At 38.9% G+C, this 12,203-nt stretch overlaps 1 protein-coding gene across 1 annotated transcript in view; it reads right to left on the minus strand.

The window, feature by feature from the left end:
• LOC310936689 (CUB and sushi domain-containing protein 1) overlaps positions 1-12,203 on the minus strand; it is a gene marked incomplete at its 3' end in the record, with an annotated part of 354,020 nt that overhangs the window by 195,354 nt on the left and 146,463 nt on the right. The window contains exons 5-6 of the mRNA XM_083900806.1: positions 6,770-6,882; positions 3,867-3,944 (exon numbers count right to left, since the gene is read on the minus strand). Coding sequence (XP_083756932.1) covers positions 3,867-3,944; positions 6,770-6,882 — 191 coding nt within the window. The remainder of the gene's footprint in view (positions 1-3,866; positions 3,945-6,769; positions 6,883-12,203) is intronic.

Raw genomic sequence — 12,203 nt, forward strand, 5'->3', positions numbered from 1 at the left:
GTCTGTTTGTTAAACGAAAAGAGCAGCGCTATACAAATAACCAGCGTACCCTTGTGAATGCGTATGTTTGCCTCTGTTTTTAAAGTTTAGCGTTACTTTAGAGACTCATTTTAACAATCGGGAGTCACGTAAACGTGACGTCACACACGTCTTTTTACGGTCATTCGTCATGGAAAGGCGTCAATGCGATTTTTTCTTTCACCGCAACCTGTTGAGGCAGATGGCCGCACATTTTTTGAGTCTGGGTTCTGTGAGAGATTTCTTCCTGTTAAAAGTTAAAAGGTTTTTTTTTTCTCCCACTTGTGTTTGAACTGTCGGGGTTTCTCCTCTCTCTATAATAATGTGAAGGTCTCTGCCTTACTATGCACAGTGCCTTGAGATAATATATGCTGTGATTTGAAATTTGAATTGCTGCACAGAAACCAAAAGGCTCAGACTTAAAGTGTACAGTCAGAGGAGACTCGTTCCAGTGGGGGAGCGAAAAACAGACGATGAACATTTTAATATAATGCACATAAAACATCCCAAAATCAAACGTTTGAGTCAACAGATCACATAATAGAATCAAATGAGCATTTTAGTGTCTATGATTTTGTCGAATAAATATTGAGTGGGATTGTCCACATAAGCCCCAATATGTGTGTGTGTGTAAAATAATAAAAGAAATATATAATACATAGGGAGGAGAGCTGTACAGAACACAATGTTTTATTTTGTTCACCACAGCAATACTCACTTAAAGGTGAAGTAAGTAGTTTATAGTGCCATCTATAGGAGAGGCTGAAATTTACAACAAAGACCTGCTGCTCTGCTCACCCCCTCCCTTCCCTGAGCGCTACGGTATCCGCAGCTGGTCAAATGTCGTCCTCGTCGTCTTTCTCCGTGTCAGCAGATGAGGTTCGTGAGGCGAGGGAGAGGGCGGAGCTACCGCGGCCGTAGCAGACGAAGCGGAGAGAGTGGAGGCGGGACTTCCTGCTACAAGTAAAGAGACGCTTGATTTGTTCTCTCGCGTTTGTCCTTACAGGCTCCGGTAGAAACATGGCGTCTCGCTGCTAACAGTGGCTATGCAACCGCGGCCCGCGACCATGTTATTTTACATGACTTTTTCAAACACTACGAAAACGAAACAAAAACTATTATACAGCGACTAGACAATGCAGGAGCACATAATATGTATAAAAAAGTGGATTTTGGGTCATATAAACCCATAAATACTACACATTGTCCCTTTAAGGTGACTCTCTCATGTGGAAACCACTTTGTATTCGACCGTGCTACATGTGAGCGTGTGCACAAGTCAGTGTAAGTAAAACAAGGAGAGAGGAAAGAGAGGGAGAGCTCCACATCCTCACATATCCATGCATACTCTCAAATACACACAGAGAGCACAGCGGATTTAATTTTAATTGCCAGGAGCACGCGAGGAGGCACACAAGCGCATTTGATTTCGCCTTTCGCGTCCGCACGCGTATGCACCAAAAAAAAAAACACTATACGAGTGTTAATTGCACCAGCACATGCTTGGCTGAGTGTGAAAATCAGCAGGATTATTGATGAGGTTTTTTATTATGGAGCTAAATGCTAAGGAATGGATGAGGTATGAGCCTGAGCTTCTGTGTTAATTAAAAGCCTCTGCATATGATCTGGATGCCATTTGAGACGCGAGACGTATGTCAACCAACCCCACACTGCAGGGGTGTTTATCGTATTTGTCATTAAATTCATTGGTTTTATTGCTTTGTAGTGTTTAGGCTCAATTGGATTCCCATTAGCTGCTGCTGCGGTGAAGAAATATTTGTCCTGAGGTCCAGGTGAAAGAAACACTTTCTCCTCCCATATGGATCACCTCGTAAAATACTGTGTTACAGAGAAAGATCGGCAGCTCAGGATACATACGACTGGAGAAGCTTCCTCTTTGTTTTTTAAAGCAAAAAAAGGAAGGATGTATTTGAATTTCAACAGCTCCCAGCGGTGATTCATCAGGTATAAACATCGCATATCACACAGATGAAACTGAGCAAATACCCCCGAATGAATACACACAGGCGCAGAAGAGGGTTTTTTCCTCACGTGGCTTATGAATGACAGCAAGCACATTAGCATATTAGGTGCCTCCAATAAAGTGAATTAAGAGCGTGTGTGTGAAATGAATCATTTTGGGACTTTTGCACAAAGAAAAACACTTCAGGTGGTACTATAAAAAGTGGGATAACACTTTAGATTTTTCCTACATAAAGTGTTTTCCTACAACATGTGCTTTAAATTTACTAATAAAGGGCTAGTATGCTACTTATATGCATGTTAGTAAGCACCTAGTTAATGGTGAATAAGGTGCTCCCTAATCTAAAGTGTTTTGTTTCAAATGCAATATTAGTAACAAGTTTAAAATGTTCTTTTTCAAAAGAAATATAATGTATTGCATGTACTTTACTGCACCGGCGTAGCATAATTGATGTTGTTGATTTTACATAAACAGTATTTGTGATTATAAACGTCATTTCCTTTCAACAACTTACACAATCACATTAACGTTCTTGTATTTTTGTGCTGTGTTTGTTCCATTGGCGCGGTCGCTTTTTTTTATTTTACGGCTTTGATTTTTTTATTGCTTTTATTTAGATTTTACTGTTCTCGTTGTGTGTCATTTATTATATTATTATCGCTGTTGTTATTGCGTTTATCGCGCTGCCAATGACAATACTTTCATTGTAGAAAGATGAGCGATTTACGGGGCGCCCGAAAAAACCACAGATGCTTAACGACGGAACGCAGACACGCTTTGTGTTCTTGATTGGAAAGTGCACGGAGAGAGTGCTTTGTTATGAGACAACAAATTGCACAGAGAAAAGGCATCGCACTGCCCATTGTGATCCCATTGAAATTAATTAAGTCAAACTGCAAAAATATGAAAGGGAAACAGTGGAAGGAGGAGGATGGGGCACTCTAAAGAGACAGAAATAAACATAAAATGTTCTGCATTTGAATATTGACGATCATAAATGTCCGTAATTGATTAATAAATTGCTCTACTGGCTTTGTAATGTGTCGCAGAGGACATGTTTCTCCAGCTTTGGCCAAGAAGAGTCACAACACTGTCCCTCCAGGCTCCACTTTTGAAATGTTAAAGCATTACAAACAGCTGACACGGATAATAGAAACATCCAGTCCACTGGGAAAATAGCAGTGGAAGAGAAAGTGAGTCAGGTAGATGCAGCCAGTTTATTTATTTTACAGTCAGGTGCATTGTGTGTGTGTGTGTGTGTGGAAATTAAATTCTATTAAAATAAGATAAACATTCATATCAGACTCATTAGGTCAAATCTCAGAGTGTTGACCAATGTCAGTATTTGTTGATCATTTATTTCAGATTAAATGTTATTGGCCTTGCATTAATAAAAGCAATTTAAGCACAATGCATTTGATTTGATTTTGAAAAGTGTTTTTGTAACATAAGTATTAAGTTTTTAAAAAAGAAAGAAAAAAGAAAGAGTTTCACCTGTAGGAGAAAACGTACACAAACTATCAACTTGAAAAAAAAACAAAAAAAAAACCCTCACTTCTCTCAGCCTTGACTTAAAGTGTACTCTAATCTTTACGGTGTACACTTTATTGTATTTTCATATTTCTGAGCAACAGAACGTGTTCGACACTGTGACAGAAGCATTTACACGGTGAAATAGTGCCTTTCCCTTTTCTTTTTTCTTTTTGCTCCATTTGCATAATGAAAAGTAACTGCAGCGAGTCACATACGTTTATGGGCTTTGCGGTTTGTTGGCAGAGAAATGATGTGATGTATAAGTTTTTTTGCTAAAGGTGTAAAAATGTCACAGTGGCCACAAACAGACACACATTAATAGTTTACTTACAGACGGCATTTTTGTGACTGGAGTCTTTACTCGGCATCATCTTCACCCCTCTGGACTTCAGCTCGATTGCTTTCTTGACTGCAAAACAAAAAGAGAAAATAAATAAATGTAGTAATACGGCCTAGACCAGTGGTTCTCATACTTTGTACACCAAGCACCACCTGACAAAAATAGTGAAGTAACGCCATCATCATTAAAATACAGTGGTGTAAACTTTTCACAGGAGGCAGATTCCATTTGCTCTCTTGTCATCCTCCTCTTCCTCACATTACTTCACACACTGGTATAGTGAAATTAGATAAAGATGGAGTGAGAGGTAAAGTGACTCTTATTATTATTATTTAATTAGAGCCCAAGCCACAAATCCTTCAGATTATTATTCTATGGTTTCTGGTCATTTTTGAGGGGCTTAACGTGTTTTAAAACTTGTGAAACTTTACATGGAGGTCAAGTCTGGTGCAAAATGCAATATTGGCATAGTTGCCGGATCCGTGCGTTGCTCAAGAGCTCTATAGCGCTCCCCTAAGGTGAAAACTGAGGCAAAATTGAGTTCCACCGAATTTCCCGAAACTTGGTGGGAAGATGTTGTAGACCAAGAGGAACAAAAAAGTAAACCGTAACCATGGCCTCAACTCAACAGGAAGTCGGCCATATTGAATTTTGGCGTCCATTTGGCGTCCAACTTTCCGACACACTCCGGTCAAAATTCCTCGGCTCCACTCCGATCACATACCCCGGTATATACAGTAGAAAAGTATTTCTGATTGTCCTCCAAGTACCACCAGAGGAAGCTTGCGTACCACTGGTGGTACACGGTCCACAGTTTGAAAACCATGGTCGCAGGTGAAATCATTATTTACTATTATCTGCTATCGCTCTCAGGGTCGCTATTTACTGTACATCATACTGTGTGCTTTCAAAAACACTTTCTTCACACTCCCGCTCCCACGGCACAAGACAAAATGTGACAGTGGCAGAGAAGAAAAGAAAAGAAAGGGAAGAAACAGATTTAAAAAAGATTAGGAAACATAAGAACAAGGAAGCGGAGACAAAAGAGAGGAGCGGCATTAAAATGTGTCGCATCTCTTTGAGCCTTAGTAACACTGCAGTGGATACAGCGATGGCAAAAACTACGGTCCACTGAAAAACAGACACGGCATAAAAGTACATCTCTCTCTCTCTCTCGCTCCCCATCTCTGTTTCTTTCTCTACACTCACATGCATGCACGTACACACAGAACGTGGTAAAAGCACCAATGTAATGACAGAAAACAGACAGCCTCACTGTTGTGAGGTGTTTTTGTGTGTGTGTGTGTGTGTGTGTGTGTGTGATGTAAGCAGCCAATTAAATCTGGGCCGCTGTGTACAGACTAGTATGCATTTTGAAGCCATACAACCAGACATGAGGAGACAAACTGGGCTTGCAAGAGGGTTGGCGGTTCAAATCCTTGGTTGATTTAAAGGGATACTTCACCGATTTGAATGTGGCTTTGTATTGCTAGAATAGCAGTAGTATTTTTTAGAAAATGTGCTTCCCTCCCTCGGTTTTTCCCTGACTTTAAAAAAAATCTGTTTTCCCTAAATGACGCGTTTTGCATCACATCAATTTTGAAAATGGAAAACAGATTTTTTTCCAACTCAGTGAAAAACTGAGGGAGGGAAGCACATTTTCTAAAAAATACTACTGCTATTATAGCAATACAAAGCCACATTCAAATCGGTGAAGTATCCCTTTAAGGGCTGGGGTGTCCCTGAGCAAAGCACCCAATCCCACTACTGGTGTGTACTAAGGCTGCAGAGGTCAAATTCTTTACCATTAATTGCTGTGTGTGTGTGTGTGCAAATACAGCTAACTAACAATGAATAACCATTTGTCAATCGATTGTTATATAGAATTTAACCAATCAAATAATATTAATTCATTAATTAAGTGACCAACATTGTTCCGTTTCTTTCCTTTTGTGTGTCATTTCTCTGGGCTTTATTTACTGCGTATAGTCACAATACAAAACCAAAGCACTAATTAACGTCATGGTTACTTAAAAATAATTAAGTAACCATGAAGTAATCATTACCTACTGATTAATTGATGATTAGTTTAGGTTTTTTTTTTTGGTGTACGTGTATGTGACGTTACCAGCTCCACCAACGCCAGGGCATCGCACCGAGACGGAGCACAGTGCAGCTACACCAGGTTCGCGCTGGATGTGTCGCTGCATGTGTGTGTGTGGCATCTTTGCTGCATCTCCACAAACTACTCATATGTTTATGATTTTAGTTTCTGAGTTCTCTCTGACAGAAAAAGGTCACGTGATTTGGATTTATAAGCATTTCAGGAAGATCAGACTCTGACCAACTGTTCTCAGATCTGATCTGCGTGTGTCCATTATTGTATATGTATATATATGTCAAAGTCTAGTCTTCAACATGGATTTATATAGTTACAGATCATCAGCCCCAGAACAGAACAATATTTGAAACAAAATGGACGACATAAATCTGTGTCTGATTCTCCTTAATGTTTTTTTGGAGCTGCAGCACAAACTCTTCCTCTTCACATTAAAATATTGTCTTTCCCTGAGTTTACGGTAGTGCTGGGCACGTTAACGGTGTCAACGTTGTCCAGACTGACAAAAAAATCAAGCTATATACAATCTGGATATGCTTAAAGTTCCAATTTGGGCTGAAGTCTAAACAAGGTCTAAACTACTGCAAAAGGTGTCAAGTTAATGTAATCACGCAGGTGAATCTTTTTACTAATGCATTTAAGGAAAAAAACAGACAAAATTCTATAAAATATAAACTTTTCCCCACCTCACACACTCACAAAGACGAATACTTAAAACAAACACCTGCTTGCAACTATAGGTGCTTTTAAAAAAATAGAAAAATGTGTCACATACCTTGGTATTGAGCACTGAATCCTTTCCTTCGATGGTTGCTGTCTGAGGTAAAATGTATCCGAAGCCAGTTCTTATTCGATATCACCGGTGAGGGCAAGGTTGTACCAGTCAACCTGTATAAAAAAAGAAGAAGCAAATAATGACAACTGTAAGAATATATTCACATTGTACAATCCACAATGTGACAGTCTTCCCAAAAAGAAAAGTGTGACTGCACTAACTTTTTTTTTTTGCTGCATAGCGTATTCATTCTATACTATGAGTACAGCAGAGAGAAAGACAATGTCCATGGGAAAGAGACGGTCCTGTATGTAAGCGAAAATTCAAACTGTCCGACTTTGCAGAGGAATACACAGACGTCTCCTCCGGTAAAAAACACAGTTGCAGTTGTGGAAAAGTGTACATGTTTCTATACATTTCAGCACAGTCCATAGACAGTCAAAAAGTACACTCAACAAAAACATAAACGCACAAAGAAAAACTTATTGTATTGTTACGTGACAAAAACAGAGTAACTATCCAAAAATAACAGTACAACTTTATCAATAAAGTGGCTTTAATTTGCGAGCATAAAGATACATTTCAAAACAAAAGTCCTGGCAGGAAGAACACAATGGGGGTCGATGATCCAACTTCACAAACTTCTATAAAACGTGTGTGTCCACCCATGTCCATTAGCCTCACGAAGAGCGCTACACCGGCGACACATGGACATCACCAGGTTGTCGATCGTGGCCTGGGGGATGTTATCCCGTTACTCCTGTAGAGCAACTTGAAGTTCTGGGGAACTGGAACTCACTGGCGGACGAGCCTATCCAGAACATCCCAAAGGTGCTCGATAGGTGACATGTCTGGTGAATACGGTGTCATTCAGTTGTGTTGCTACAGCTGTAACGCTCAACCCAGCACTGGCACGCTCCCTCATGATTTGCGACATCTGTGGTATATTGACAATTGACAAAAGTCCACATTTTGGTGTGCCCTTTAATTGACCAGACCATAAGTAGTGTCTGTGTACTGGTCATGCATATTGACCACCACTCTGCCATGCTCCATGACTCTCGTGAGTTGAAATACTTGAAATAATTGTAGTCAAGTGACACTGGACTACTGGGTTTGAGCAAAACAAATCAGTCCATAAACAAATGCATCAAGAATCTGAGCAAATGTCATGACATTCTATTATTTTTGTTTACCATTTCAAGTTTGTGCGTTGATATTTTTTTTTCGTTGAGTATACTACAACAACAAAAAATGCAGCAGTTGGAGGGAAAAGTGCTTTTAAAATTGCTGCCATGTAATTAGGGATCACAGCTATAGAGAGTGTAGCACGACCGAGCACTCCTGTGAAAAATGTTGTGAAATTACACATCGAAAAAAAAAAAAAAAGGATCAACACGGTATAGCACACGAGACGCGGCACAGAAGTGTTAATAACTACATGCGACTTCATCCGAGGGTGCACGCATCATAAAACACGTCCTTATGTGAAGCAGAACTTTCCAAAGTATGATTTTGTCAGAGTGCCTGGCTGTAATTTATGGAGGTATTTGTTGAAAGGCAATTTGTTCCACTGGCATGGAAAATGTGGATGTGGGGAAAGGAATGGAGGATATTACCCATTCACATAATGATCTACGCTGACCAAAAGTAGGTTTTTGCAGCTGTATTAAATACTGTACAACTCCAACACCAAACTGTGTTTACAATTCAAAGTCAGTTGAGCTTTTTAAGGTATTTCATCCCTAAATTATACCTATAATTATTATCTATATCTATATAGTTGACTCAGGGCATTTTACCCCTCATACTCCTGGACAGTCAGAAATGTAAGGAGTTTTATCACAAATTGAATAATTTATGGCCTAAAAAGGGGAGGTTTATCTAGATATACTTTACATTTATGACTGTATCACTCATTTGTAAAAACAACAAAAACAAAACAAACATACATTATTACCAGACTGAAAGTCCAAATAACAGACATGAATACAAGAAAAAGAAAAGAAAAAACATATTATAATAGCAATAAACCTGGTGTTGCATCCAGCAGCGAAACATCAACATACTGTACAGTTCTGTGCAAAAATGTGTTGTTTTAGCAATGATATGATGACCATACAGCATAATTATATCATCAGAAAATACGAGAAACATGTACGCCGTAATATATAAAAACTAGGGCTGTCAAAAGATTACAATTTTTAATCAGATTAATCACAGGGTAGCTGTGGATTAATCACGATTAATCACGATTAATTACCATTCGTAAATATGCCCAAAAAAATCTAATTTTCTCTTTATATTGTTGTAGGAACGGAGAGATAAATAAAGTATGTGAAAATATAAATGTAAAGAACAATAAAATACTGTAAATAACTTGTAAAAACCTATACAAACTTAGTAAAAAATAAACATTACATTTAAAAATAAAAAAAAAACCACATTATATAACAATATAAATAAATAGAAAAAAAAAATGCTGTAAATAACTTTTAAAAAAACTATACATTGCACTGTAAATAACTCACATTATAGACAAAATATAAAGTACAGAAGTTAAATAGTTTTCTTACTAAACCCAGAGCAGGAAATTCCTCATCAGCTCTTTGAAGCACTGCTTCTACTAGTTAGCGTTAGCGTTAGCGTTAGCGTCAGCTAGCATACTGACGCTAATGTCAGCTGCTGTCTGTGTCCCCGTTCGTTTGACAGCGACTGTTAATGTTATGATTATATCATTATCTGCGCCAGTAGCGCCACTTACAACCGTGTGTCTTTCTTTCTTTTTTCTTCATTCTCTCTTTTTTCTTCCTCTTCTAACTTCCTGATCCCATATCGGCTCGGGGCCCCAAGCAGTTGCCCGCCGCCTTGCCTGTTCATAAACTGCACATCTAACCGTAGCGCGATGAAAGTGAGAAAGTGCGTTAATATGTTTTTTAAAAAATTAACGCGTTAATTCCACAGATTAATCATCTTGCGTTAACACGTTAATTTTGACAGCCCTAATAAAAACTGCTTCTTCAGGTTAAAGTGTCAGGTACTGAAGAGTGATGCACCCGTACACTTGAACAGTAACATGACCCTGGCTCTTTTAAAACCTGGAGTGGAAACCCAAATTAATGTCACTGGTAAAAATCCTGTGTTTGTCGTATTATCTCATCTCTCAGTTTGAATTACTATCTCAAAAATATCTGCTGTGGGAAAAAAATAGTCCATTACACCAGGTTCACTCAAGACATGAGCTTGAGCTTTACATACACGTGTGGCAAGGGCGTAGTTTTGTGTATGGACAGTGCCAGATTGTCCCGATACCGATATAAGAGATGGGGCAATGTGTCAGATACGCCGGGGACATGTCCCTAGCACTATTTATGATCAACAATTTTGTCCCCACCACTTTTAAAAATTGACGGAACCATAACCCTATGACGGAAAGTTGCGTGGGTCTGCGCTTGTGACTGGAGCACGGTAGACAAAAGTCGCTAAAGGTTTTATTTTATGAGGTTGTGGTGTAATGGGGTACTGTTGAGGGTGCTTACTGTATCTCAAGTGAATGATTCCGAGGTTGTTATGATAGCGCTCTTTAGCATTAGCTTGTGATAACGTTTACGGTCCTCAAAAGCCTTAAAGGTGCATTATGTAATAAATCTAAAGTAACTGGCCATACAATCCTCCAAATATGTCACAGAGACTCAGGAATAATGTTCATATAACAAACTGAACTCACCAACAACAGCAGTACAGACAAAATATTTGCATTAAAAAAATGTAAAAAATATTTTGCAGACTGCAAATCACGTTAATGTTTTGAAATCATGTTTTGGCATGTGGCGCCACCTACCGCCACCTACCAATCATTGCAGTCAGTAGTCCAGTTGAGACCAACTTCATTACAATCCAAATAACGATCACAGAATTTGACTGACATAAAAAAGCCGGTGGTGCTTTAACAAACTCACACTCCAGAAATGTAAAATAACGTTCAACAACCACAAATAATCTCTGTTTAACTGAAAGAGAAGGTGCGAATTATGATGATGATGACTTGATTATGAGGTGATGATTCTGAGCTCAGAATCTAATGAATGGCTGCGGGCAGATGAATACAGCGCTTTACAAAAGAATACGCTCACATCCTATGAAGCAGTTTCCACAACATCACCGCTAAGACGACGACGACGACTTGGTTGCCTTTGGGAAATGTTACATCATAATGTTGTCTCTTGCATTTCGTTAACCAAGAGCAAACCAAGAAAAACTGCCCAGAAGCCAGTGTTCTACAATTCTCCCTTGTGCACAGAAGCCTCTGTAACTTCCTTTTAATAAAGCTGCAGGTCTGTACTGGGCAAGACAGGGAAAGACAGAGAAGGGAGGAAGGAGGGAGAAAAAAAAATGCAGAGTGGTGGTGTGAAATATTAAACATGCTTGTTAGAGGATCTTATTTAGTGCTTATTATAGCCCTCTGCATAGAGGCACGAATGTTATCAAATCAAATAAAAAGGAAGAGACGGAACACGACAACGGATGAAAATCAGAGCGAAAGAGAGAAGATGAGAAACGTCAGATGAGACAAAGTGTCTCTAACTCCAGAGGATAGACGACGGCGGAGCCGTGCGTCTCTGTGGCGTCTCGGTGTGGTTCAATGTGTGACAGTACAGTATAAGAGATAAGAAAATACAGACATTTTCTGGGGCTCTAATGTATATAATCCATAACGTGCGTACTTTTTACACAGTTTCTATGATCGAATGACACAGAAGGTAAATATGGCACACGACAGACTGGTATATAGTATTTTTTTAGTATTAGTATAGTATTTCAAATGCAGCTAATGTTCCACACTTCACCTCTGTACTCCGTTTGCAGCGGGGCAAGTAAAATTGATGTGCAACTCCGACAAGCACCAACAAAGCATCTTTTTTTATTAGACCTTCAGTCCAGTAATAATCCTTTTCAGTTCCTGCATTATTCAGAGCTACTTTATATATATGGAAGAAAACTGATTCATGCTTTAGGTACAATTTTCAAATCGTATTACAGTACAGCGGAGCAATAATAAATACTAATAAAAAACATTGAATTAACCTCACATCACCGATAATAACATTTTATCGTTAAACATTCTCCAGTTAGCCTGTGATCATTGTGAATGGAGCAGAAAGGGGGAAGTCGGGTAATGCAGTGCAGGCAGTGTATGAATGAGGAGCTGAATGAATGGTCGAAAAACAACACAACCAGACACGGAGCACATCACTCCAATCCTTTCTTCTCTCTACTGTATGTTTTAGAATTGATTTCAAACTTTGTTTTTAAACCCTAAAAGGCCTTTTTTACGGAGCCCCCGAAGTGACATGAGAAAAAAAAAATTTCAAACTCGAGATCTCGACTTTCAACTTGAATTTTTTTTTTTTTTTCATTTTTTTGGGAAACTTTG

Source organism: Microchirus variegatus, assembly GCF_963457635.1.
Source record: "Microchirus variegatus genome assembly, chromosome: 14".
In the NCBI taxonomy this organism is placed as follows: Eukaryota; Metazoa; Chordata; class Actinopteri; order Pleuronectiformes; family Soleidae; genus Microchirus; species Microchirus variegatus.